The 27,985-nt window shown below is 50.7% G+C and overlaps 3 protein-coding genes, 1 long non-coding RNA gene and 2 other non-coding genes across 7 annotated transcripts; 5 read left to right on the forward strand and 1 right to left on the reverse strand.

Annotated features, from left to right (window-relative positions):
- The first annotated feature begins 9,814 nt into the window (after positions 1-9,814).
- On the forward strand, positions 9,815-21,505 carry PPP1R26 (protein phosphatase 1 regulatory subunit 26). The gene is made up of 3 exons (XM_074555981.1): positions 9,815-10,206; positions 12,533-16,537; positions 20,396-21,505. The coding sequence occupies exons 2-3, from the start codon at positions 12,594-12,596 to the stop codon at positions 20,436-20,438; spliced, it is 3,987 nt and encodes a 1,328-aa protein (XP_074412082.1). The 5' UTR covers positions 9,815-10,206; positions 12,533-12,593; the 3' UTR covers positions 20,439-21,505.
- On the reverse strand, positions 21,066-22,229 carry PIERCE1 (piercer of microtubule wall 1). Its single transcript, XM_074555984.1, has 3 exons — positions 22,098-22,229; positions 21,687-21,765; positions 21,066-21,548 (listed from the first exon to the last, which is right to left on the reverse strand). The coding sequence occupies exons 1-3, from the start codon at positions 22,160-22,162 to the stop codon at positions 21,348-21,350; spliced, it is 345 nt and encodes a 114-aa protein (XP_074412085.1). The 5' UTR covers positions 22,163-22,229; the 3' UTR covers positions 21,066-21,347.
- MRPS2 (mitochondrial ribosomal protein S2) lies at positions 22,201-23,894 on the forward strand. Of its 2 annotated transcripts, none has more exons than XM_074555982.1 (4): positions 22,201-22,384; positions 22,464-22,535; positions 22,653-22,782; positions 23,033-23,894. In XM_074555982.1, the coding sequence occupies exons 1-4, from the start codon at positions 22,201-22,203 to the stop codon at positions 23,574-23,576; spliced, it is 930 nt and encodes a 309-aa protein (XP_074412083.1). In that variant the 3' UTR covers positions 23,577-23,894. The 2 variants fall into 2 exon arrangements, with proteins under 2 accessions (XP_074412083.1, XP_074412084.1); XM_074555983.1 differs by having other exon boundaries at positions 22,467-22,535.
- Positions 23,895-24,367: 473 nt separating this feature from the next.
- Positions 24,368-27,388, forward strand: LOC106629754 (uncharacterized). The gene is made up of 4 exons (XR_012583385.1): positions 24,368-24,607; positions 25,083-25,190; positions 25,871-25,920; positions 27,224-27,388. It is a non-coding gene; the product is annotated as an uncharacterized LOC106629754 (long non-coding RNA).
- Positions 25,420-25,556, forward strand: LOC113460047 (small nucleolar RNA SNORA17). Its single transcript, XR_003381726.1, has one exon. It is a non-coding gene; the product is annotated as a small nucleolar RNA SNORA17 (small nucleolar RNA).
- Positions 25,949-26,082, forward strand: LOC113460048 (small nucleolar RNA SNORA17). The gene has a single exon (XR_003381727.2). It is a non-coding gene; the product is annotated as a small nucleolar RNA SNORA17 (small nucleolar RNA).
- Positions 27,389-27,985: the final 597 nt, after the last annotated feature.

Here is a 27,985-nt window from a genome sequence, read left to right on the forward strand (position 1 = left end):
CCAGAGCCTGCTGCCCATCTGAGCCTGCTGCCCATCTGAACCTGCTGCCCATCTGAGCCTGCTGCCATCCCAGAGCCTGCTGCCCATCTGAGCCTGCTGACCATCCCAGAGCCTGCTGCCATCCCAGAGCCTGCTGCCCATCTGAGCCTGCTGCCATCCCAGAGCCTGCTGCCCATCCCAGAGCCTGTTGCCCATCTGAGCCTGCTGCCATGCCAGAGCCTGCTGCCATCCCAGAGCCTGCTGCCCATCTGAACCTGCTGCCCATCTGAGCCTGCTGCCATCCCAGAGCCTGCTGCCATCCCAGAGCCTGCTGCCCATCTGAGCCTGCTGCCATCCCAGAGCCTGCTGCCATCCCAGAGCCTGCTGCCCATCTGAGCCTGCTGCCCATCCCGGAGCCTGCTGCCCATCCCAGAGCCTGCTGCCCATGCCAGAGCCTGCTGCCCTCAGCTTTGGGGCTGCTTGCCCAAAACCAGCCTGGTGCTGCAGCTGGGAGAGTGGTGGGAATCATGGCAAGGATGCAGGGCAGGTCATCAGCAAATAAATCGTCTCCCGAACAAAAATAAGAGTTGCTCTTGGAGCTTGTGTTCATGATGGAGACTTCCAGAAACTCGTGTTTTGGGGTGTGGAGGGTCCCTTGTGTGCCTTCTTCATGAGGAAGGGTCAGGGCACAGGGCTCAGGTCTTGCACATGGCAAAATCCACCCTGGCACCAGGAGGAGGGGATGCAGTGAGAGCCACGCTAAGGCAGCTCCCAGAAAGATCTGCGGGAGAACATATGGTGTGTTTTTAAATGCACCCATAACATTTATTTAAAATACAGGCTCTAAAGCTTGCCAGCAAAGCTTAATGGCAGGAAAGCTTTCTTTATGCTGGAATGGCTGCTATTGTTTCACTCAAATCATTAGGCTCGTATTTATTTGGGTTTAGGCTAAACAAGTGGGGAGAGTATTGCAGGCAGAGCTGCCTAGGATTCCCCTGCCTGCAGGATCCCAAATCCAACCTGCCCTGGCTCAGGGGGCAGCCAAACCCGGCCGAGGAGAGGAGAGGAGAGGAGAGGAGAGGAGAGGAGAGGAGAGGAGAGGAGAGGAGAGGAGAGGAGAGGAGAGGAGAGGAGAGGAGAGGAGAGGAGAGGAGAGGAGAGGAGAGGAGAGGAGAGGAGAGGAGAGGAGAGGAGAGGAGAGGAGAGGAGCATCCCAGCTCTGTGTGCCCTCCTGGCTGCCCTGGGGTGGGCGGAGAGGCTGAGCAGCAGGTGGAAGCTGAGGTTTTGTGTGTACCCAAGGTTCTGTGTGTCCCCAAGGTCCTGTGTGTCCCCAAGGTTCTGTGTGTGTCCCCAAGGCTCTGTGTGTGCACCCGAGGTTCTGTGTGTACCCGAGTTCTGTGTGTCCCCAAGGCTCTGTGTGTGTCCCCAAAGTTCTGTGTGTGTCCCCAAGGCTCTGTGTGTCCCCAAGGTTCTGTGTGTACCCGAGGTTCTGTGTGCACCCGAGGTTCTGTGTGTACCAGAGTTCTGTGTGTCCCCAAGGTCCTGTGTGTCCCCAAGGTTCTGTGTGTGTACCCGAGGTTCTGTGTGTACCCGAGTTCTGTGTGTACCAGAGTTCTGTGTGTCCCCAAGGCTCTGTGTGTACCCGAGTTCTGTGTGTACCAGAGTTCTGTGTGTGCACCCGAGGTTCTGTGTGTCCCCAAGGTTCTGTGTGTACCCGAGGTTCTGTGTGTACCCGAGTTCTGTGTGTCCCCAAGGCTCTGTGTGTGTACCCAAGGTTCTGTGTGTACCCGAGGTTCTGTGTGTCCCCAAGGTTCTGTGTGTGTCCCCAAGGCTCTGTGTGTACCCGAGTTCTGTGTGTACCCGAGGTTCTGCGTGTCCCCAAGGTTCTGTGTGTCCCCGAGCCTGCCCGCTGCCCAGCCCAGCCCCGCGGCTCTGGCAGCCGCATCTCTCCCGTCCTGAGGATGAGTCAGGGCATGGCAGGCGGGCGGGGGCTCGAACAGAAGACAGCCGTGGCATTTCGGCTCCTCCGGCCGGCCCGGTGTGTTCGGAAGCAGCCGGATTGCCGCAAGGCACGGGGGCACCCCCGGGATCCGTCCCTTCTCCTCCGCCTTCCGCCGCGCTCTGCCAGCATCTCCCGCGGGCACTGCCAGGACGCGCTGTGCCAAGGACAGAGAGGCCAGGAATAGCAGGAGACGGATTTCTCATCCCCCCGGTGCCACGGTGCCCGCGGCTGGCACAGCGCTGCTCTCCGCAGGTAGCTGGCGCGCAGCCTCGGGCAGGTGACGCGTGGCGAGCTGTGTCCCTCGGCTTTGTCCCCTCCTGCCAAAACGCTGGGAAGGGGCCAGGGGGAGAGCCCAGGGCTGGCTGCACCCCCAGCTCTGCCGCAGGGTCGGGATTTGGCTGCGCACGGTGGTGCCCAAAGGCAGCGGCACCATCTAGAGGAGAAACGGGCCCCGAGCAGAGCTCACAGCCAGCAGGCACAGAGGCTGCGGGAAAAGGGTAACCGGGGCAGCCTGGTCATGAGTGAGCTGCAAATCCTTCATGGAGGCGCTGTGCGAGTGATTTCAGGGTCTCATGAGTGAGCCCAGATGGCTCATCTATCCCAGAGAATGGGAACATGGGGATAGGATTCACAGATCCTGCCTCTGCCTGCTTTGCATGCTACTGATCTCTGCTGGCTGCAGGGAACAGGGCAAAGGAGAGGGGAAAAAATAAATTAAAAATCCCCAGCCTGCAGTCAGGCTGACCACACACCCCCAAGCTGGGAATCAACAGCCCTGAAAGCAATTTCATCGCTCAGCTGGACCTGTATTATTGCTCTCCCTCTGAACAGATGTGCCAGTGACACTCATGAATTATCACAACAGAGATTCGAGGGGGTGAGGAAACCCCCCCTTTTCCCATCCCGTGTCCCAGCTCCCCCTTCCCCACGGTGCTGAGGCCAAGCCCCTGCCCAGCATCCAAACAAGTGGCAGAGTTCTGATCCCTTGTGCTGGTGATGTCCCCAGAGATTTTGAGGAGCAAACCCTCAGGGCCGTACCCACAGTTACCCAAAGGAAAGGAGGCTGCACTCCATGCTGGCAATACCCACAGGTATCCAAAGGAAAGGAGGCTGCACTCCATGCTGGCAATACCCACAGGTACCCAAAGGAAAAGGAGGCTGCACTCCATGCTGGCAGCACCCACCAGTCACGGATGGAGCAGGGAGTGCCCCGTGCCACCCACCAGCTCTCCCACCCCCTGCCCTGTGGCAGCTGGATGAGCCCGTGCCTGGATTTGCGAGGCGTGTGAGAGCCTCACCCTCCCCTGCAGCACACGGGGATGTGGGAGCTCCGTTCCCACTGATTCCACATTTTCTATTCGCGCCGCTCAGGCCCCTGCCGGCTGTGCAAGTCACAAGGGAGCGTTGATCACATCCCAAACACAACCACTAACACGTCTCAGCTCTCAATCTGCCTCGTTTGCTGACACGGTTTTCTCCTCCTCCTCCTCCCACCAGCTCCTCGCAGCCGGTTCCTTCCTCCCAGCACGTAGGGCTCAAGCTGCTCCGGCTTTCCCGTCCCACGCAGGCACTCACAGCCCGAGGTGCTGCCCCCGCACCTTCCCGTCCCTTCTCCCGAGCCCCAGCCAAGCAGGGAAGCCTGGCCGAGGGTCAGAGCCAGCCCTCACCCTGCACAGTGTGGGATGCAGCCAGGAGAGGGCAAAATGAAAAGCGCCTCAGGTGATGGGAATGGGATTTTTTTCCTCTCTGATTCTTCCTGGCCAGTTGGGCAGTGACAAGGATTACTTGTGTGTTGTTGAGCCACATTTTGGGTGAAGGTTTGTAGCCCCACACTGTCTTGTGGCCTGAGGGGTGCTGGAAGGATCTGAGGGGGTTTGGATCATCCTCCAAGCAGCCCAGACTGCTGCCAGGGGATTCAAGATGAGGATGAGGAAACACTTTAAAAGGGCCATCCAGGAGGAAGCACACCACGTTTTTCTTAATGCTTACTAGGACAGGATTTGCTGCCCTGCTCTGTCTCCAAAGCTTTTATGGATCTGTTGTACTCAAGGCATTTGCAGTGCCCAGTCAACATTTCTCCATCACTGACAGCTCTGCAGGATGGGAGGCTGAATCTGACACTGCACTTAGCCCAAAATGCCCATCACTGGCCATATGTCATGGCCCTAAAAGACCCAGGAACAGCAGGAGGACACGTGGGGTGGGAGCAGCTGCACCTTGCATGAAGCTGGGATGCTCCTGCCTGCACCTCTCTGGGCTGGGGCACTGGGAGAGCAGAATGAAGACTGGGAGCAAAAGAAATACCTCGAATAACCATCAGCCTGCTCCAACCAGCCTGGAGCTGCTCCTGGGAGCTCCCCTCACCCTGCAGAGCAGCAGGAGGCTTTGGCTGTGCACAGGCAATTCACTCCGTGCTGCTTTGCTGGAGACAAACCCAAGTCAAAGCATTGCACTGAGCCCCAGCCCAGTGTGGTTTTTCAGCCTGATGAAAATTCAAAACAGCGGTGATCTCTGGCTTGATCCAAAACTTATTTAAGGAAGTGTTTTAAGCACTGAACCAAACAGGAGCTGTTTGCAAATCCTTGATCAAAGCCGCTTGTGCAAAGAGCACTTGGCAACTGCAGAGGCATCTCTGGATGAGGCTGTGCACCCTGGCCCTGGTGGGACTGGACAGGCAGCATCCCGTGGCGGCTCCCTGGGCTCAGCCTGCTCCTCAGGGACCTCGGGGACAACTCATTTCCATCGTGCTGCACTCCAGACAGAGAGCCTGAACCCCTGCCAGCTGCCCTGTTGTGAATTCACCGCAGAGAGGTTTCACTTGTTTGCAGCCAAGAGAGTCCAGGGATGCTAAAAATAGAGCACTCCTTGAAGGTGATCTGAAAAGCTGAAGATGCCTCTTAAAAAAGGCAGTTTAGAGCTAATGGGGGCTGGGCCAGTGCTCAGGGTGGCCCTGCTGGGAATCAGGAGTTGCTCCACAGAAGGAATCCAGCAGCCTTTGCCTCAGAGGGGGCTGCAGGGATGCTCCTGGGTGAGCAGCAGGTCAGGAAAAGCACTCTGTAAATGCAGGACCTGGTAATTGCAGGTGGACAAGTCCATGGCTGTGCTGGGATTCCTCAGCAGACAGTCAGAGAAGCAGTAATGAGGGCAGCTGGAGCATGTTGTGTTTTCTTTCCCTCCCCCTGCCCCATTAAAGCTCTCAGCAACTGCAGCACAAAGTCAAAGCAGTTTCCTTTTGAAATATAAAGTGAGCGCAGCATCTCTGGCTTTTCTTCGTGTAGCAGGGCAGGTATCTATCCCAAGGTACATCTTTGATCCTGCCCTTTAAATAAACCATTTTAAGGCTCACAGACCCCTTTTCATCACCAGCCACCTTGGCTCATGGCACCAAATGCCCGTGTTTATATCCTGCCTCGTGGCTGGAATCAAAGTGTTGCTGTGGGAAACTGCACAGAGTTCATTAAAAAGTTTTTAAAAAACCCTGGCTTTCTGTCCCTGAATGAATCCCCACGTGTTCAGGCGTGCTCCCAAGCCCCGAGGTGCAGGAAATATCCGAGGGCTTGCTGCCAGCATCAGCACTCAGTTCCAAGTGCTCATCCCAAAAGGATGATGGGCAAGGTGGGCAGAGGTTGGTCCTGCTCTGACAGCACCTCAGTGACCCCACAGACACCACAGCAGCGTGAGGAGCTGCTGTAACAGGAAGAGCTGGCCTCGGGAATGCAGTGAGAGGTGGCCTAAAACACAAACGTGCTGCAAAACCCAGCAGGTTTGGGGCAGGAGCTGCTGCCTGTGGATGCTCATTCTGCAGCCCAGAGATGAGCAGCGGCTCTGGAGGGATCCCAGCTGCTAAAACCTGGGACAAAACCAGCACAGAGTCCCTGTTTGGTGTCCCAGTGAGCACCACAGCACCCAGTTTGCCTTTTCTGGGTAGGACCACTGTGAAAAATGCATGTATTTTATGATTGGCTTTTTGCAAATATTAAAATTAATATTATATGTGTTGTGTTAGAAAATAATGCTGTATTAATTTTCTTAAGTGCTGTGTTAAATATAGTTTTAGGTTACAAAAATTGTTAAAATAGAAACTGTGCTATTTAAGATGCTTTGTTTAACAGAATGGGCTTGCAGCGAGATAGCAGCCACAGGACACCTACATCTTTCAGACAAAGGGAATTTATTGCCCTCTTATCAGAAGAAATGAACTTCTTCCCACCTTGGAGGCGCTGCTAGGATTAAAAGGAAGAAGTTGACACTGACCAGACAGAATCCTGTGTTTGAATGGAATTTATGCATCATGTATGAAGTGTTTGAATATGCAATGGGCTATTGTTCTTAATCCTTTGTAATGTGTGTCCTTTTTCGGGCTCGTGCTGCCCAGAAAAAGGTACCCAGGTGTCCGTAACTCTTTGTTTTTATTGTCTCATATTGTCTTAATTCAATTTGTCCAAATTGTTATTACTCTAATTGTGTTCCTATTTTTATAACCATTTTATTACTGTTAAACTTTAAAAATTTTAAAAACAAGAGATCGGCGTTTTTCACAACCACAGACGAGAGAGCATCCCAGAAAAGCCACACCAGCTCTGGCTTCTCATATTCTCGTGTTCTCCTCGAAATCCCGGGAACTGGAGACAGAGCCGATAAGAGCCTGACACCTAATGGGCACAAGCAGAACTGTGGCAAGCACAGGAGGCAGCTGGAAGCGTCATTGAGGGAATACTGACAGCATTGCCCCCAGCCAAGCCCGCGGAGATGGACAGAAAGGAGGGATTTGTGTAAAGAAAACTCTTAAAAGCCCACACGGCTCGTGTCCAGGATTGTAAACATGAAATATTTATCATTTAACCTAGATAGGAGTGAGTCACACAAAACCCATTAAAAGGTTCCAGGTACAGAATACGAGAGAGGGGATGTAATTTCCTTTGATATTTTAGAGGCCTCTGCCACATGGTAGCAAGAAAAGGTCAGGGTTTTAGTTAAAACTCCTGGCACTAAATTGTGTTTTCCATTTTGTGTTCTTATGCCAGATGCACTCGGAATCAACAAGGAAAAGGGACATCTTCTAAAGGAATGAGCTGTGCCCCACAGACACCTTCAGCTGCACTTGGTGTAATGGTCAGTGATGAAAGGGAAGCCCACCAGGTTTGACTCAAAAATGTTAAATGCATTCTGTAACCTGCCTCTGTGCTATAATTACACTTTAATTTTCCTCACAGAGTCAGTTGGTTTCTTTCCTTAAAAAATTCTGTCAACCAAAGGTGATTTACAGCAACGAAGTGTTCCAAGGCAAGACAAAGCACAGCTTCCAGGACTGGGCTCCACCAAAAACTGCCCTTGAACCTCAGGTGCTGCTTCCCTGGGCTGCATCCAGCCCTGCTGAAAGGAAGCTCAGACTATCTCTGTGCCATTCAGAGGGTAAATAGAAATGTTCAATACCCAGCACTGCTTCCTGGCAGCTTTCACAGGCATCTCTCTTCCCTTTTTTTTTTTCTTTCCTAAATTAGATCTTTCTATTATAACTTCAAGGCCTCATGAGTCTCCTTGGCATTTATTAAATAACAACTAAAGTCTTCAATTTGCCATGTTACTACATGATCCAGTTGTTCTCTATCTAATAAATCATCTGAGATCAGACTGAAGGAGCTGAACAGGGCAGGGAGATGTTGGAGCAGGGCCAGCACTGAGTGTCCTGAAGTTCAGTGCAGCCATGTGAGAAATGGACCTTAAACACTGAGGGTGAGGGAAAATCAGATTGGGTTCCATCCACCTCCTTTCTCTGCTGCTTTTCCCCCAAAAAACTCAATGGTCATAGCAAGATTTTGCTGTTGTAAATCAGTTTTGCCCCAAAACCCAAAGAGGTGCTTGGAGAATGGAAAACTGCCCCCAACAGGGGAAAGGTTTTGTGGAATCTGAAGTTATCAATCTCCCTCCTGTCCCAGACATGGATGTGCCCTCAGCCAGCATCACTTGTGACCCATATTCCCAAAAAACAGCAGCACAGCAGATGTGGCTGGTGTTTTAACACAGCTCCATGTAGGAATATTAATTGGCCCCGAAGCCACAGGTTACCCAACAACAAAACCTGCCCAGTGAGTCCTTTCACTCCTGCTAATGTGGTTTTAATCTTGTCCTTTCTCTTGCTGGGAAAAAAATAACAAAAGCCATTGCCTGAGCTCTGATTCCAGGCTCTGAGGTATCCAGAGGCACCTGTAATGAGCACCTACCCCTGCAAACAGGAGCAGCACATCCGGAGGTCAGGGGAGACGTTTCATTTTGGAAATGTGAACGTCCCCCTGCCATTCCAGCCATTCTAATGAGGGGTCCAATTAGTGCTCCTGACTTTGTCATCCGTCCACTGCCCTCATTTCTGCCAAGATCAGGGATCAGGAAGGCAAATCACCCCTAATGGCACCTCTGCTCTTCTTTAAAGCCAAAATGGCACACAGAGCCACAAATGCCACCTCGGCTGGGGACAGCAGAGCTCTCCAGCAGCAGCAGCCTTCCCCCTCCCAAGCAACTGCATGTGCACAAAAACATTTATCAGGCTTCTGGCCGCAGCTTTGACTTTAATTTTATTTTAAAAGTGCATTCACATGTAAATTGACTTGGCCCGGGAGGATACATGAATACAAGAGCCCTTTCTTCCCTCTGCCGCGGCATTAGGCAGGAATATGGTGAGCAAAGCAAAGTTTCCTCACCTCCAGGCTGCAATTCTGCAGTGAAGGAAAAGCAAGTCCATTGTTTCCTCCTGCACACAGATGCTGGCTGTGCTGTTTTCAGCAGTCTCGTTCAAGCGAGCCAGATCAGAACATAAAAGCATGTTACATATCCCAGGGACAAGAACACACAGGCAAATGTCTTATCGACTCTGTTTTATCTGTTGTAAGAGCAAGAGATAAATTAATATGAGTTTGTAACTGTGTCTGATGGTTTGAGACATGGGCCTGCCCCACATTCCCAGGGTCAGACCTGGTTTGGTAGTAGAGGATTTCTGGGGGTGAGGAAAAAAATTAAAATGAAGCTGGTGATGAAGAAAGGGCACAAAAATTCATGGGCTCCCCAAAACAGGAATTTCTGGGATAAAAGCAGGTGGAAATCTGTTCCTCACCATATCTTGCCATAGAGTGAGCACAAAAAGAGTGCAACACTCTCAGCCACCCCATTTCCAGCCTGGGACCCTCCTTAGCTGCTGTTCACTTTCCATCACCCATCCTGAGCTTTTGACGACACCCAGCCAAAAGATGCTGATTTCCACTGCAGCATCACAGATGTTCCAGCCCCACAGGGAAACAAAACACACTGACAAAGTGAAAACAGGCATCACTTTGGGTTGAGGCACCGGGGTTTTGTTTGCCAGAGATGAGGAATGGAAATGCTTGTGCAGATTTACAGACTGAGAGCTGTGACTCACTCTGTGTGTTTTAGGAATGAGCAGGTTGAAGCGGGTGTCCTGAAAGGAAGCATCTCACAGCTTGGTTCTGCTCTGGAAGCACAGGGATGATAGCACTGGGTTGGCAGTGTATCCTCGGGGAAAACCCGCTTGCCAACAAAACAGGGATGAATTAGAGCACTAAAACTTTGCTGTTTCGCTGTGTGAAACCTCCAACATCCCAACAGCTCCAGGAGCCGCAGCACTGACCGCTTCAGAGGCCTTGGCTCTCTGCACCTCACTTCTCATTCTGCACCCCAAACTTTGCACCTGGGACAGCCAAGTGTTGCATCCTGCCCATATTTTGAGTTTTCCCCAGCCTGGCACGCCGAAGGGAGCGGATGGATCATCCCCCGCTCTGCGCATAGCTCTGAGACAAGACCCGAGCACAATCTCGTTCTTTCCGCTGCTGTTTTGCCGGTCCGCGCCGGGACCGCGGTTTGGAGCCCGGCCCTGGCCGCGGGGCTGCTGCAGGAAGCCGCGGTGCCCCTTCCCCCGGCGGCCCTTCCGTTACGATCGTTACCGGGCTCCCTTCGCCCTGCCTCCCTCCCTCCGCTCCGCGCCGGCTCTCGGGGCCAGCGGCCGCCGCTGCCTTTGTGCCCCGGCCCGGTGCGGTCCCTCCCCGCCTCCCCGCCGGAGCCCTGCGGCGCATGCCTCCCGCTCCCCGGGGGCAGGGAAGGAAGCGCCGCCCGCCCCTGCACCAGCGCGGCGGGCAGCGGCGGAGCGGAGCCCGGCGGAGCCGACAGCCCGGCCCGGCCGCCGCCGACCCCCGTCGCCCCTGTCGGCCTCCTCTCGGCAGGTGAGCGGCGGGCGGGGGGCGCGGCCGGGCCCCGCCGCGCCGGCGGCCGAGGGAGGCCCGGGCCCGGGTCCGGGGCGGCGGAAGGCGGGAAGGGGGAGCCATGGCGGCGCGGGCAGGGCCCGGCCGGCCGCGGGCAGTGGGCGCGGCGCCCCGCGGGGGTCCCGCGGGCAGCGGCTGCGAGCGGCCCCCGAGGGTGGGGAGCCCATCAGAGCCCGTCCGGTGTGCCCCCCGAGCTGGGGGTACCCCCGTGTCCCTTCATGGAGCCTCTGTGGGTGCCCCCCGGGTTGGTGTCGCTTCATGTCCCCTCACGGAGCCACTATGGGTGCCCCCCTGGGTTAATGTCGCTTCACGTCCTCTCGTGGAGGCACTGTGGGTGCCCCCCGGGCTGATGTCGCTTCATGTCCCCTCACGAAGCCACTACGGGTGCCCCCCGGGTTAATATCGCTTCATGTCCCCTCACGGAGCCTCTGTGGGTGCCCCCCGGGCTGGTGTCCCCTTACGGAGCCACTATGGGTACACACAGGGGTGCTGTCCCCTCACAAATCCGCTGTAGGTACCCCTTGAGTTAGTGTCCCCTCATTTCTCCTCACAGAGTTACCCAGGGTACCCCTCTCCTTCTGGTTATGTGTCCCCTCATTTCCCCTCAGATCCTGTCGGGGTGGGTGTCCCCTCATGTCCCCTCACACCCCTCAGTGTGTGTCCCCCCTCAGGCAGCACCCAGGTGTCCCCTCACGGTCTCCGTGGGTGCTCTGGGTGGGTGCTGGGACATAAAATTTCACCCCAATCCCGTCTAATTCATGCAGGACCCCCAGTCCAGGTGTGGGATAGTGAAGGTACCTGCCCCTTCCCTGAAAACTGTGGAAATAGGTTAATAGGAAAAACGTTGGGGTTTTATTTTTTAATGAAGCTGGGAGCTAAAGTGTGTTAATTATGTTGCTTCAAGGTAATGAGGTATCCTAATTTCTGTCTTTTTGATCCTTAGCTGCTTATTACAAGAAAAAATGTTTTTAATTTATATTTGCCCAAGCATAGATGAAGAATTGTCTTCCCTGGTTTTCTGTTACCTTACTCTCAGTAAATAAATACAAGTTTTAAAGAGTTTAGAGTCATTAATCCTTTAAAATATTTAATACCGCTGATTAATTTGAAACCAGAACTAGAGAATAATTGACAAGTGCAAGGTCAGGGAGGTTTCAGAGGGAAAATTGTGTCTCTGTAGGTTGGCAGAGTCCAGTGCCACTGCAGTTCGGACTCACTGTGTTTGTGTGGAGCCACCCAACTGCAGTAGTTTTTGGGAATTATTGTCATCACCAAATGATGCTGCAGGTGAAGCCTTCAACCCTCATGGGACCATGTGGAGGTGGTGAACTCTTTGGGGTGTTAACTGGAGTTTGGTGGGTGGCTTTTTCCATTCTTCCACAAACTGAAGCTTCGTTCTGTCTGCAGTTTCGACTGGAACACAAAGAATAGCTCCTAATCTTCATCCTGCTTTTGTGCACTCCCCAAGATCTGTGTTTGCCAAGAGCTTTTATCCTGCAGTGAGGCCGGATGACTGATGTCTCAGGGTTATTGCTGTAGACTGTGTTTCAGGAAGAAATAAGTTCCCTTTCCTTCTCTCTCTGCTGCCCCAAGTCCCTCAGCTGTTTGTGTTTAATGCCAAGTCAGATCCAGTAAAAGCTGTTTTGGAATATTGTGTGATCCTCTGCTCTCTGAGGAGGAGCTGGTTTGTGTCCCACCATCCTGGATGATGGTCCAGGTTTCTCCACATCCACCCATCCTGCGCCATGTGGACACAGCCACTGCTGCTTTCCTATGAAAACTGGAAAGCTGAGCTGCATGATCCTGAAAAAGGGCACTTATGCCAAAGGAAACAACGAGCAGAGTATTTTGCTGAGTTCTCCACTCCTGCTATGAAAGAATTCCTCAAAATTGGTTTTCCTCTCCTGCCACAAAGTTTTCTGCAAAAGTATTCAGTGCAAAGGGGATTGCACTGAATACCATCACCATGGGTCTGGGTAGTGTACCATTATTTGGGAGCACATTATTTGGAAAGCACGGGAAGAGTTTCAGAAGTGAATTACCTGAATTTGGTTATGATTTTGCCAGAAAATATTTCAAACCTCAAATGATGAGTGCTCTGCCTTATCCTCAGTGAGAGTAGTGACTGATTTACCTGTTCAAGTGATGTTGAGGAGTAATTCCTGTGTTTATCTGGCACAGTAGTTCTAAGTGTTAATAATTTACAGTTCATGTTACCAGGATTATTACATGGAATTTCTGGAAGGCACGCGCTTAATAAATAATTTCCTTTTTTAATTTGTTTTAGGATGGAGGAGAGACCGGTCTGAAAATCTGTTCCATGGTGGACTTTGCTGTGGTCTGCTAGAATGTTCCTTATGGATGCTCCTCCTCTGGTAGCTCTTCAGACAAAATGGGAGTCCTTCGGGCCAGCAAGGAATTGTAGATACCCCGTGTGCTTCCCTGAGTCCGACAGCAACGTCACCAGAACCTCCGTGAGCGCCAAAGTTCAGATGATCATAAACAACCTGCAAAGCCAAGAGCCTGCCCTGGGTATGAACAATGAGTGTGGCTGTGTTGTGCAGAAGAAACAGAAGGGAGAAAAAGGCTCCAGTGCCAGAGTCACACCCAGCACCACCTCGCTGCTGCAGAAGCATCCTCAGTACACCCAGTGTGGGTGCCCCGAGGATTCTGATGGCAGCGAAGTGGAGGGGAATGTAGAGTTTGAGACTCTGCTGCTGGATTCTGACAGCGACGATTCTGTGGACCGAGGTATAGAGGAAGCCATCCAGGAGTACTTGAAAACAAAAAGCAAAAGTGCCCAGTCGTTGCCAAGGAATGCAGAGCGTTCTGGGAATGTGGGCAGAGACAAAAGGTTTAAGAGGGAGTTCTCCCAGAACAAAGTGGCTAGTAACCTCCTCCCTGTGAAATTTAATGCTGAGATGCTCTCTGAAGAGTACCTGTCTGACCACCTGGGAATTGGGAAAAGAATCCAGCCTGCTTCCCCTCAGAGCATCAGCAGCGATGACTCCTTTGAACAGAGCATACAAGCTGAAATAGTGCAGTTCTTGAATGAGAAGAAACAACAAGAAATTAGTAAATGCGTTACCGAGGAGGATAAAAAAGATTCCCGTGTGAGATCTGTCCTGAAATGCAACAAAGAAGCAACAAACAGAACAAACTGTGGTGCTGTAAAGCAAGGCTGTAATGCACTGCTCCTGAGACACCATCCCAAGCTGCAGAAATCCAACACCCAGTCCAAGTGTTTGCAGTCCAAAATCCAAGCAGAGCCCGGTGATTTCAGCCAGGTGAACCAGGCTTATCTAGAAATGGGCACTGCCAGCCAGCCCTGGCTCGTGGAGGAGGATGAGGGAAGTGGAGCTCATTACTGGGAGCCAAGGGAAGCACTCATCAAGGAGAGCATGCACACATCTGACTCGAGCAGCGATGATGGCATTGAAGAAGCCATCCAGCTTTACCAGCTGGAGAAAATCAGGAAGGAGGCAGGTCATGCAGCAAACTGTGTCCCTTTGCAGAGGGAACCATTTGATCCAAAGGGTATGGCAGACATTTCTGCCAGCCTGACAATTAGCTCCACAAAAAGTGCCTCACCAGAAATCCATAAAAACCCCATAAGCAACAAGAGAAAAGAAGTTAATTCCAAGTCAACAGGATTAGAAAGCACCAGCAATGACTTTAATAAGCTGTTTAAACCACTGAAAAAAGCCAGACATTTTGCACTTCCAGAAAACAAGATTACTGCTTGCGAGCTCACATTGCAGGCCTCTTGCAGAGCAGACACATCTGCAGAGCTCATGTGTGCAGAAGCTATCCTGGATATTTCCAAAACAATCATGCCATCCCAAATGGGAAGTGACAACAAATCCCTCACTGCAGACTCCTTCTTTTCCCCCCAGCTTCTCTCATCCTCCCGTTGTGAAAGTGACAGCAGCCTTGTGGACAGTGATGACAGCATAGAGCAAGAAATCAGGGCTTTTTTGGCTCTGAAAGCACAGTCAGAGAACCTTGGAACAAAACCTCCCAGCCTGTCACGCTCCATGCAGATGCCTTTGCCTTCTGATCCAAACAGCCTCACCGGGACCCTTGAGCCTGCTCTGCCCAAAACACTCAAATTATCCCTGAGTCGGAAAAGGAGACTTAAAAGGGAAGGCAGAACAGCAAAACAAGGGGGGTCAAAAGTACCTGAGCAGCTGGAGACAGGACTTTTCCAGCCAGGTCACCATTCCAAATTCCCAGTGCTCCAGGAGGAGCCAGCCCTGAGCAACCCCACAGAACTCAGGGATGCTCAGAGCAATAAAGACCCGAGGCAGCAGCAGCTGATGTCTCCCAAATTGTCTGCCTCTGATGGCAGCAGATGTGTGCCCTTGGACTCTGTAAGCCCTTTCCTGCAGGTTCAGAGTACCACAAAAAAACCTGTAAAAAACCCCATCCAAACCCCAGAGAGAGAGGGGTCGGGTGATGAGAGCAGCTCTCTGGACAGTGATGAGGACCTGGATAGTGCCATCAAGGACCTGTTACAGTCTAAAAGGAAGTTAAAGAAGAAATCCAAGGACCAGAAAGCTCAGTGCAAGAAGAAAGTCAGATTCAGTGAGACAGAAACTCAGCTGCTGGATGAGTTCAGTGGTCTCCAACAAAACGAGTGGAAATGTAAAAATCCCTCTCTGCTAAAAAGCTGCCTCTCAAAACCTAGGAAAGCTGTGAGGGAGAATGCAGTCAGGAACCCTCCAGACAACATCAAACTTCCCAATGACAAGCCAGAAACCATGAAAAACTTGGAATCTAACTTACAGCTTAAAAAAGGCAATAAACCTAAACCAGTTTCAAACCAGCGGGGGGCTAAAAATAGGAAATGTGCTTTCCCAGCTGTGTCAGATGCCAGTGACAGCAGCTCAGTGGACAGTGATGACAGCATTGAGCAGGAAATCAGGAGGTTTTTGGCAGAAAAGGCTAAAGACTCTGCAAGCAATTCAGAGATGCAAAAAGGTGATGCAAGTCTGGACCTACTTAGAGCGACCAAACAAACTGGTAATAAAGGAAAAGCAAAGCAGCAGCCGGTGGAAAATGAGATTGACCTGATGCTGGGTCAGAATAAAAAGATTGAAGCAGTTCAGCAAACTGAGGAGGTGAAGAACTCTCAGAGAACAGAAGGGAAAAGTGCAATGTTAGCTGGCAGTGGAAAATGTGCTTCTTCTGCAGAGAATGTTCCTACTACTGGTCAGTCAAAAGCTAAGCAAGGACTGGGGGGGGTCAGAGGTGGTGCTGCTGAGGAGTTACCTGGGAGTGCTACAGGTAAAAGGAATGTCCCTAACACAGAGCCCCCAAAACCCAGCAGAAATGAAGGGTGTAAAGTGAGAAAAGTCATGAATGCAAAGCCCAGATCTAAGAGGAAGAACACCTTCCAACTAAAAATCTCCAGTAAATTTATTGCAGGTCTGAAATACGCCCGGGACAGGAAGAAATCGATGCTTTTGAGCAAAAAGCAGAAAGCAGAGTGTTTGCTCAGCCAGAGCAGTGCCTTGGGAATGGAGACAGCTTCCCAGGACACAGATGTACTTAACCCCTTGCCAAAAGGGGAAATTACACCAGCAATAAAAGAGCCCAGTTCTTCTCAGAAACTCACGGTGGGAGGAGTGAGTCCCCATGTAGCAGAAAGCTGTGCAGGAGCTGGGTGTCTCCAGGAGGCAGCTGAGGCTTGCAGGAAGGCTGATGCTCCAGGGGATCAGCCCCAGTGCAGCCTTCCCTCACAGGAACGGAGTGTGGCAGCAGGAAAAGCTGATAAGGTTGGCAGAGGAACCTCCAGAGCTGAGAACACCCCGATGTGCATCAAGGAAGGAGAGATCCACCAAGGCAGCTGGGCTGACCCCACTGCAGATCCCCCACGCCCTGAGTGCAGGGTGGGAAAAGCAGATAAAGCCAGCAGAGAGCCAGCTCAGCACAGTGCTCAGGTGGACAGTAAGGGAGGGAATAACCTGCTGGACAAGAGGCCAGATGCAAGTTTAGCTTGCCCAAGGCATGAATTCCATGTGACAGCAGCAGCAGTGCATGATAGTGGAGGAGCACGTGCAGATAACAGTGTGCAGATGTGCATTAAGGAAGAAAAAATTGACAGGCAGGGAGAAATTCAGGTATCCAGCTCCAAAATGGAAGGAAAAATACCTGTCCTGCAGAACAGGGAAGCTGCTAGTGAAGTACACCAAGGGCAGGAATTTTTAACCAAAACCTGTGCAAAATTTACTGACCTACCTGCAGGGGACTGCCCAGGTTCCCTCTTGGGAAAAAAGGTTTCAAATATGTAAGTACTTTTTTTTTTTTTTTTACACTAGCAGTCTTTTTATAAAATAACTGTGATTGTAATTACCTTGATAAAGCTTGAGAGAGGAAAGGAGAGGCAGTGGGAAATGCTGATACCTGTATATCATACACACACCAATGTGAAAATAATTCTATTTAACAGGGATATCACAGATAGGCATTCGTAGCTTTTGTAGAATTTTGTAAATTATTTAAAGTGCTCTAAGGAAATATTTTTTATAATGATTTTTAGGGCTTGCATTCCTACAGGATGCTGTAGTTACTGTAGATAAGATATTGGCTAATCACACTTTAAATTATGAGGCCTCTGCCTCTGAAAGGGAAACCTGTTTGCGCACAGAATTTATTTGGGAGCCTGTTCAGAGATCCTAGGGAAGCACAGCCTCGGATAGCAATGCAGATGTGACAGTGGCCACATCCCAGCTGCCTCGGGACAATCCTGTGGGGTGGCATTTGCTGGAGCTCAGTTTTCCCACCCTGAGGACTGAGGGATGAGCTCTCTGGGCAGAACTGGGGCTGTGGAGATCCAGCCTGGAAGATAAAAAATGCAAATTGAGGTAAATCAAGTGGATGGCTCTGTCTGCACCTCCTGTGCAAAGAGATCTCAGCAGCTGCTCAAAGTGCTTTTACACACCCAGAACCTCCTGCTAGCAATGATTCCAAGCACAATTGCAGTCCAAGGCAAGTGAAGGAGTGTGTCTGTTCAGACAACATGATTTCCCTGGATTTCTGTACTGTTGGGGCCTGCAGGGTTCAAACAATTCCTGTTATTCTCAACTCTCTCCTTTTGATGCCCTGCAGTTACCCAGAGATGGCTTTTGGTTTTCTGAATGAACTTTCTGGAACTGAGTGCCCTTAACTTTCCTTTTTCAGAAGTGGTTTTTAAAATGTTACATTTCTGTGAACTTTTCACTGACAATTTTGGTGCAATAAAGCAAAGCTGGGTTTGCTGTAGCAAGTCACAACACAAACGGATTTTTTCAGCCACGGATATTTTCAGCACTGTTCTTTCTTCAGGCTCTTTCTCTGCCTCCGTTTCCAGCAGCCAGAATAAAGCAATTTTTCACTACTATCTTTTTATTTGTACTGACTTTCAACGGGATTGAAGTAGCACATTCACATCACACACACAAAAAAGTGCCCCCACACTGGTTTCGCTGCAAATTCAGAAGGTGTAAATTGGAGCTGTTGGCTCTTTTCATTTTCATTTTTGTGTTGTGAAGTCCTTGGAGGAGTTTGTTCTCACATCTTGTCCCTGTGAATTGATCTGATATTCTCTTTGTCTGCTCTTCTGCAGAACTTCTCAGCCAAACCACCACTTAGCATCACTTTGTTTCTCAGTCACTTGAGGAGTCTTCCTCCAGGCTGGCCTTAAACTTGCAAAACGGAGCAAAAGCAGCCAAGACTGGATCCAGAGTGCCGTGGTGTCCCTGGTGTGATGCAGAATGTGGGCAAAATACGGTGTAGCATAGAGTAGTGACTGTGGCATGTAGAGAAATAAACATCCTTGGTGTGTCCATGCTGTCGTGCAGCTGCGTTTGAAACGTTCCTAGTGCTCACTTGGCATTTCTGACTGTCCAGCCACCTTTCTGTAGCCCTGGGGTTGGTTGGCCAGGTTGTTCAAAGCTCAGTGTGTTAACTCATCTCCATTTTGTGGTAGGATACCTTGGAAAAGTGGTTTTTCCTTAGCTCAGTGCCTGCACTCCCTCTTCACAGGTTTATCTTTTGCTCTGCCTTGATTCCGTTGCAGGATTTGAGCCTTTTGTTTGGAATAGGTCAATAGGCTGGTATTTTAAACTAGAAGTTTTCCAAGTACCTTGCTTTAAAAGGATTAAACTGTATACTTAATTTTCCTAGAGATGTTTGAAGCACTCTGTACTGTTTGTATAAAAAGCTGAATGTTTCTTCTCAAAAGTTTTCAGTAAATCCACATTAAGACTTCAAAGGTGTCTCGTGCCCCTGTTGCTGTGTCTGTGTCCTCAATACCACTCGTGACCCGATCCACTCCCAGTTAAAATGCAATTCCAGTTACCTTGTGCTTTAAATAAAACCTGATTTCAAACAGCACTTTTTAATTTTAATTGATGAACTTGATTTGTATATAGGAACTGGTGTACATTGCTGAGTTTCTAATGTTTAATAAATGGGGTTCTGCCCGTGGACCGTGCATCTGGAGTGTTCCTATGGTTTGTGTCATCATCTTGAGTGAGTAATAATTTCTGTGTTCCCTCTTCTTCCCTCCTCACTGAGGATGTCATGAATTCTTTGTAACAAAACTGAAGGAGAATTTATAAAATACAAAGGGTTGGCATTGGGAGGTGAGAATGGTGCTTGTGGTAGCAGAAACCCAAGAGATTTCTTTCCTGGTGTTTGAGCAAGAAGTGGAATCTTTGCTTGTGTAATTGGGTGTGTGTCAGTGGCAGTGTCCTCATCCTGGCCCAGATCTCATCACTTGTTCAGAAAAGAGAAGTCTGGTGGTTTGCAGCAATAAGAAATCCCTCTTGCACATCACTAAAGGCTGAGCAATAAAAAAGATTCTCTTGAGTGGCAATAAATCCCACACTGGTACCAAGGTTGCAGCACGAGTCTCTCAAGGCTGAATGTTCATACCAGCAGCTCCAAAAGCAGATTTGATTTCCTGCTCACGGTGCCCATGAGAGCCCCAGGGAGGGCACAGAGTGGGCACAGCCTGCACAGCCCTGTCACTCCAGTGCCAGCTCTGGGGAGTGCCCAGAAATCTCCTTTTCCCATTTCTCCCACCCTCCTGAGACACCAATTAATTATAATTACTGCAGTAGATACAGGGGGCCTTAAACCCAGCTCTTCCAAAGCTTATTAAGTTACCTTTTTTTTTTTTAATGAGTGCTGGTTCATATTTTTAAAAAACCCACAATGCTCATTTTTCTTTCCAGTCAGAGCCCAAAACTTGTTAATTTAGATATTAATTATATCATTATATATTATATAATATAATTATATAATATATATATATTATATATTATATATTATATATTATATATTATATATTATATATTATATATTATATAATTATAAATTATATATATTATATTATATATAATTATATATTTAGATATTAATTATACCACTTGGTGTTTTTTATTATGGCTCTGGTGAGTTACAGATCTTGGCTGCAGCACCACAGCTGGCAGGTAAATCTGAAAAGAGGTTTATTGCTTCATTTTTTACCCCAGTGACTGCTTTTGGGTGCTTTGGGAACAATCTTCAAGGATCCTCAAGGGACAGCAAGGACTCCCTTCATTTTTTTATTCCCAGTTCTTTGCTGCTGTTTTAGGAACACTTTATGCAAGGCAGGAACATCCCTGCCCCCATTTCTTTTATTAATGTAGCTTTTCAATTTTTCATCCCTTCAGTTGGTGATAGTTCAGCCTCACTAATTTTATCTGCAAATGTGAAAATCTTCCTTTCAAAAGACAGAGTAGAAAGAGATTGTCTGAGGTAGATCCTGTGTGGTAAAATGAGTCATTTTTAGGAGAATATTTTGAATTTGTACAGGTATTTCTTCTTTTAAAAGTGCATTTGGTCTAACCTCTGAACATTCAGATACACTGCATGCCAAACTCTTCAAAGGAACTGGTTTCAAGAATAAAATTAAATTAAAATTGATGCAAGAAGGAAGAGGTGGGTGTTTTCAGATGGAGTGGGAAAATATGTGACAGAATCCACTCTGTTAATATTTTTATGAGGCAGCCTTATCCCTAAATTATGCCACCTGCAGAAAAATCTGTGGATAAAAATACATGTAACATTGTCACAACGATTTCTATTGATGCAGCACTTTGTTATTTTCTCATTTCAGGAGAAGAAAGGGAAGTTCTAAAGAAGCTCCAGGTATTGTCTAGAGTCTGAGACGAGGATCACAGCAAATGGAAGAGGGTTCCTTATTTATTTTCAGATGTTAAATCGTTGAAATGTTAACTTTTCAGGCCCATTTCTGCTCAGTTTATTTACCTGTTCCAATTTATTATTTTTGGTGTGTTTGCAGCTGGAGGATCTACCCAGCTCTTACCACATGTCACAAACAGGGAATGGTTCTGACATGTGAAGAGTATCAATTGTAATAGTTTGGACATAATGTTCCACTCATTATTTATATTTTTAGCAAACAGTTTGAATAATATTATGCTCATTTTTAATGTTTTGTTACACCTGTAAGGTAGGACTGGTTTTCATCCATAAACAGGCAGAGTAGTTTCTTTTAAAAACTCATTTTTAAGCCAAAAATGTTCAGGTGCTCTTTCAGTGCACTCACTGTCCAACTGATGCAGTTTTTTTGCCTGTACCTACAATTGTTCCAATAAAACTTTTAAAAAAATCTTCTTTGTGATTACTTGTCATTATTTGAATAATTTCTTAAAACTTTGTACTTTGGAGAGAGAAGAAACACAAACTTTCTAAAGAAATCCAGAGTTCATTAATAACTCTGGAAAACTGAGAGATTGATTATTCAATAAAGAGTAGAGAAGCAGTTTAGATCTTGAATTTTTAATGATATGTAGTAAATAAGGCAAGAGTGTAAAGGATCACTAGTGACAGAGAAGGGGATAAGGGGACAAAACCAGAATTTATGTTGTCCTAGTATTTATATGCTGCTGATAAATCAGGTAAAACGCTTCACATGAGCTACCTGACACTTAACTGCATTAAACCTTCACTAAATACTGCTAATAAATAACATTCCCTCTGCACTCTAGTGGGTCCCTTTAGGATCAAGGCCGGCCGTGGGCGTTTTTGAGGCCGCCAAACGCTGCCTACGGCGGCTGGTCGCGGCAGTGCGAGGGCCCGTTGGGGTTGTAGCTGGGGTGGAAGTCCAAGTGCTCGTAGGCGGTGATGAAGGTGTCGGGGCCGGTGCAGTGGCTCTTCTCCAGGGACGTGTTCAGGCTCTCGTTCCTGCACATGCCAAATCTGCCCAGGTGTTCCGAAAATGTGTGCGGGAGGGTGTGGAAGGAGTTCTGTGGGGGCGACAAAGGGTAACGGGGTAAGAGAGGGGGTAGGGATGGTTTAAACATGGACAACACCTGCAAAGCCCGGCTGGGTACAGGGCTGGACGCGGCTTTGGGCCGTGTCTGCATCCATCGGGGTGCTCCTACCGGCAGCTCGTGCACCGTGGGGGCCCTGCTGCCGTAGCTCTGGTTGGCGGTCCGGTAACGGGGGTGAGCCGGCGGCTGCCTGCGGGGGAGAGCAGAGATATTGCGGGGCCAGAGCACAGCTATTGCGGGCAGCGGGGCCCGCCCGATCCGGCGGCTGCCTGAGGGGACAGAGCACAGCTACTGCGGGCAGCGGGGCCCGCCCGGACCGGCGGCTGCCTGAGGGGACAGAGCACAGCTATGGCGGGCAGCGGGGCCCGCCCGGGCCGGCGGCTGCCTGAGGGGACAGAGCACAGCTATGGCGGGCAGCGGGGCCCGCCCGGGCCGGCGGCTGCCTGAGGGGACAGAGCACAGCTATTGCGGGCAGCGGAGCCCGTGGCCGGGGTAGAAGGAGAGCTCCGGGCCGGCGCTCACCCGTAGCCGCGGTAGAAGGTGAGCTCCTCGAAGCGCCGGGGCACGCCCGGGCTGGGCTCGGCCATGGCGGAGCCGCCGGGCCGGGCCAGGCCGGGCCGCGGGGATGGAGCGTTACCCGGCAACCAAAGGAGGAGGGCGGGGAGCGACCGCAACCGCCCCGGGGCGCGCCCGCCCCGCCCCGCAGGAAGCGGAAAGCGCCGCTGACCTTCCCCCGCTCCTCCTCCTCCACCGTCCCCGTGCCCTGCGGCGGGCTCGGAGCATGGCGCTGCCGCGGCTCCTGCGGGCAGGTGAGCGGCGGGACCCGGCCCGGTCCGGCCCGGAGCGCCCCGGCCACCCCCGTGTGACCCGCGTGTTTCTGTCCCGCAGCAGCCCCGCGGCTCTACAGCACCGTCCCAGCCCCGGCCCCGGCCCCGGCCCCTGCAGGCAACCGGCCCCGCGGTGAGTGCTGCCGGCACCCCTGGCACCCCAGCCCCGTGCGCTGATACCAACCGGGCACGGTGCATCCTCCCGGCCCGTCCCCCCAAACGCAGTGAGTATTTGTTTCCCCTCTCTCAGCTGACGATGACAAGCTGCTGACAGAACCTCTCAGCCACCCCGACTTCTTCAGCGTGAAGGAGCTCTTCACCCTGAAAGATCTCTTCGATGCCCGGGTGCACCTGGGCCACAAAAAGGGATGTCGGCACAGGTGAGGGATGCTTTTGGTGATGCTGCGCTTGTTGACAGCAGGAATGCTTCCCCAGACCACATCTGCTGGATTGGTCTGAGCCTGGAGCTGCTCACACAGGGCAGGGTACTGGGGCACTGGGAGGGTGTGACACTGGGACAGACAGGGCTCTCTGTGCTGTCAGCCAGGAGCAGGAGCATGGGATGGTTCCACTTCCAGAAACGCTCAATGCCTGCACACCCCATCCCTGTGTCTCCCTGTGCCCCCACAGGTTCATGGAGCCCTACATCTTCGGCTGCCGCCTGGATCAGGACATCATCGACCTGGATCAGACCATGCAGCACCTGCAGCTGGCCCTCAACTTCACAGCCCACGTGGCCTACCGAGGGGGCATCATCCTCTTCGTCAGCCGCCGGCGCCAGTTCTGCCACCTGGTCGAGAGCACGGCGCGGGCATGCGGGGAGTACGCGCACACCCGCTACTGGCAGGGCGGGCTCCTCACCAATGCCCACATCCAGTTCGGCCCCGGCGTGCGCCTGCCCGACCTCCTCATCTTCCTCAACACCCTCAACAACGTCTTCGAGCCGCACGTGGCCATCCGCGACGCGGCCAAGATGAACATCCCCACGGTCGGCGTGGTGGACACGAACTGCAACCCGTGTTTGATCACCTACCCCATCCCCGGCAATGACGACAGCCCTGCAGCCGTGGAGCTCTACTGCAAGCTCTTCAGGATGACCATCATCCGTGCCAAGGACAAGAGGCGGCAGAGCGAGGCCGTGGAGGAGCTGCAGAGGAAAGCCCAGGGCAAGTAGAGCCCCAGGGATGGGCTCGGTGCCTCTGCTCCACTCCACAGGGCTGGCTCTGCATCCAGCACCGCTGTTGGCACAGCTGGCTGGTGGGAAAAGGACCCCCAGCCCTGTGCACGGTGATCCCACAGCCATGGAGGGTCTCCAGATCCAAAAAATTGTCCAGAGCAATGCAAGGGAAAATGGAGCCAGGCTCCTCTCCTTGAGTTTGTCACTGTTGCAGGGAGTGCCACTGTCCTGTGGCTTTCCTGAGCTCATGATCTCACCTGAAACCACTTGTATCTTGTGTCTGTTCTTAGTAAATAAAGGGATTTATCCCTGTGATCCTCTTTTTGGTTTTTCCCTAGTGGAATGGGATGGGGAGTCTGGCCAGGGCAGTCAAGGCAGTGGGACAGATAGGATGTCCCCAAGCTGGGAATATTTCAGGGTGGCTGATGCAGGGTGAGAGGATCCCCAGTGGGGGTCAGAGGGTTCCAAATTTGTCCCGGGACAGGCTGAGAGCCCAACCTTTGCCACCGCGGGAGGTGGGGGACTCCAGGAGCAGCTGAGAAAAGGGATATCCATCTTTTAGTAGCCTCGTGTCTCCGTGGGAGGCCCTGGAGCAGTCCTGGGCAGGGATCCGTGTCCCGTTCGGTGTCCCATCCCCTGTCCCCGGTCCCAGCCCCGCCCTCTCCCTGCTCTGAGTCCTCCCGCCCGCCAGGGGGCGCTCTCGGGCGGAAGAGCGAGTGCGCAAGCGCGGCCGTTCCCCGCACTATATAAGGGGGAGGTGCGGAGTCTTTCGTCCTTTCTGTGGGCGCGGGGCGACGGGAGCGGAGCTGTAGCGCTTCCCCGGAGGGACTGGACCGGGACTGGGACCGGGACCGGCCTCAGCCTCAGTGGGAAGCCCTGCGTCCTTCAGGCGCAGCAAACCGGTGCTCATGGAGGCGGCTCCACAGCTGCGCCTTCCCCCGCCATGTTCTGGCGAGGCTCCCTCAGGGCCGGTGCCGCTTCCCCCCGGCCCCGGCGCTGAGCGGCTGCGGCGGGAGGAACCGAGCGAGGTGAGGCTGGGAACGGCCCCTTCCCCTCAGCCCCGCGGCCCGGCCCGGCCCCGAGCGGCCCCGGGGCTCGGGGGACTCCGGGGGCTGCCACGTGCGCTGCAAATCCGCAAATCGTGGAATGCGCCAGAAGCAAAATCCATCCATCCATCCATCTATCTATCTATCTATCTAATATGATATTAATATGTCCATATATTGTAAGCCGAATATATTGCAAGGTGTATATTTATATCTCTAATATAAAGCATACATAGATGTGTATTTTTTAATACACTCCACTAAAAAAAGGAAGAAAATTGAGGGATTTCGGGTTTTCAACGATTTCAGTAGCTAATGTGAATCTTCAGTTGATATCATTCTTTTAACTGTTCTAATTCTCTGGTTTTTGGATAAATGGTGTGCTTCACCAAAAAAAAAAAAGGCTGTTAGGCATTATTAACAACATTTTTCCTTTGTTTTTCTTTTCTTTCTTCAGCCTGGCAGTCGACAAAAAATGAAGTGACCAGAGCAGGATGGTGTGAGTTCAGAAATGCGGGGTGATCCTTCAGGAAGGGGCTGCCCCAGAAGCTTCAGCCACCTAACTGTAAGTGGAGTGTTACACGTGGTATCTGCACATGCAGCAAATACCTTGCTAGCACTGCTTTTAAATAGTGATAAAATCTTCTAAATACAACAGAATCATGGAATGGTTTGGATTGGAAGGGACTCCTTCCACTCTCCCAGGCTGCTCAGAGTTGCATCCAGCCAAGCTTTGAACACTTCCAGGGATGGACACCCACCCATAATTACATTTTTCCAGTGGTTTTGGGTTATTTGCTGCCACTGGCGTTGCAGAGATGGCTGCTGTGGCATCTTTGTGTCAAAGAGTGGCAAGAGAGACCCAGGCTATGTTCTACGCTCGTTTGTTCTGCACCCCGTGAGCAATCAGAGTGATTGATAGCCTGACATCCCTAATCAGCCTCAATGGAGACAGGCAAACCAGCTCTGAACTGACTGGAATGTGGGTTCTGGATAAGGGGAGGTTTGTTCTGTTCAGAGTGAGAGTTTCTGATCCTGTGGGTGCCACGTGTGTTACAGAACAGTAAGTGGAAGTGATCTGTAAAACCACGTGGCAACACTGGGAATTTATCATACCAGAAAATAAAAATACTCCTGTGCTGTTATTGATAACCTTTTAAATTCCTGCTGCCAGGGAAGCAGCACCTGTGTAAGCAGGCTTTGGGCTATGTCTAAAGGCTGTCCATGCATTTCCTTCTTTTCCAGAGGCAGACCAGAGGTGAGCTGCAGTGCCAGGGGGTGCCAGCCCTGCCCAGGTGAGCTGCAGTGCCAGGGGGTGCCAGCCCTGCCCCATCTCGTGTTGCAGGCATGGCTGCAGTGCCATGTCTGTGTCATTCGGTGGCAGACAGCAACAGGCGAGGTCTTCCCTGGTGCTCTGAGCCCTGTGAGCTCTCAGGATTGCTCAACAACCTGACATTTCAGTTCTTTTCCCTGCTCTCTTGCCTTTAATGGGGAATGGTGGAGGATGGACACTGTCCTTTAACCCGTCCCTGTATCCACGTGGTGCTGTTTGTCACTGTCCCCTCTCGAGGGACACCAAGAGCAGCTCTGGGCACGCAGGGATTGTGACCCTGAGCTTTGCAGTGAGTGGCTCTGGCACTGCTGAATGGGAAACCTCATTAAACGGCCATTAGAGGGCCAGAGGGGCCTCAGTGGTGCAAAGTGAGCCCTTCAATTGGCAAAAGTCACTGGCTTTGGAGAAGAATGTTAATGAGGCTGTGGGGATGTGGTTCTGCTTGAGGATGTGGCTCTTTTATTTAAATTTCTTGACTTCTTTTAACCCTGCAATGCGTGTTTGGGGTTTTTCATCAGGCTTTGCTCACTCCTAATGAGTGTCTCTAGAGCTCCCTGTGAGGCACAGCAGAACCATGAACATTTTCCTGATGGCATTTGTGGAACTGCCCTTCTCCAGGCAGCACTCCTGGACCATGGAGATTGCTTTGCTGTAGGAAAAACTGGCTCTGAGCTGTGGAAAACGTGAATGTTTTACATGAAAGTGGTTTAGAGAGGAATTAAAAATCTCTCTGCACATAGCACAGCCCTTCATCATCAAGGACTGGTTTATGTCATGGCTTTAAAGCTGGAATAAGCTCAGATTTTTTTTTTCCCTGCACTATTAATAGCTTGGCTCTGCACCAAGGTTGGCAAACTCACCTTGGATTTTTAGGGAGTGATGGAATAACCCAGAGCAGGCTCCAGCTATCCTGCTCTTAAATTATCCCTTTCCTGAACTCCCCCAGCCAGATATTTTTCCACAACCCTTTGATGTCCTGCCAAAAAGCTTCTCCTAAATTTGTGCCATGTCCTTCTGGGCTGAAGGAAATCCCTGTCTCAAAGTTTCCTTGTGAACCCTGATAACAGCCTTAAAATCTTTCATTTTATATTTCATCTTTATTTCTTCTGGGATGTGAAAACTCTTGAGACAGACCCAAGACAGAGCAGCAGAGTCTGCATGGCAAGGGTTAATTAATTAGCTCATTAGTATTGATTTTATTGCTCCCTTTTCTTGCCTGTTTTTCAACTTTTCTGACATCTTGGGCCTTATTTTTTTATTTGCAGATTATGCCTTGAGCTGCAGAATGTCTGACAAACTGAGAACTGCTTGGCAGCATCCACGTCTGATGGCTTGGAGATTCCTAAAAACTTGATCATCTGTGTTTTCTCTACATGGTTAAGAAGGATTTAAATAAAAAAAAAGCCTAAATAAAGATGCCACCTACAAGACTGAAAGGATTATGCTGTGTGTTTGTAATGCTATTTTTTAACCATTCTAAGATGTAAGACTCTGCGGTATGAGAATTTAGGATTGTTTTAAAGTAATTTAAGGTTTTACCTCCATCCTCTTGGGCACAAAGGGGATCCAGTGAGATCAGATTATCAGTCTTGGAGTGTCCTGGCTTTTTTTCCATCTCTTGTGGGGAATCTGGAGGAATTTTAATGTAAAACAGCTTTACCTTGATTCATTTCTCTCCTGTATCCCAGAGTGGTTTGTAAACTGCACTCACTTTGTGCTTTTTGTTAGTGATGAGCAGAATTCCTGGGAGTGTCCAGGGCCACAGGGGACGTGCATTAATGGAACAATTGCTGTCACAAGTGTCTTTATTTCAATTAAACTGTCAAGGCCTGGTCCCTCAGCTACAGGAGCCACCTCTTCATAAATATTTAGAGAGGTTCTGATGTTGGGGAAATTGTTTTCCTCCTGCTTTAGCACTGCTTTGAGGGAAGGGAACAGCAGGGATTTAGTGGGAGTAAACAATGGAGGGAAGGATGGAAAATGGCTTTTCTGCCGCCCTGAGGAGGGGATTTTGGCAGGGGCTTGGG

The sequence above is a fragment of the Zonotrichia albicollis genome, chromosome 21, assembly GCF_047830755.1.
Source record: "Zonotrichia albicollis isolate bZonAlb1 chromosome 21, bZonAlb1.hap1, whole genome shotgun sequence".
NCBI lineage: Eukaryota > Metazoa > Chordata > Aves > Passeriformes > Passerellidae > Zonotrichia > Zonotrichia albicollis.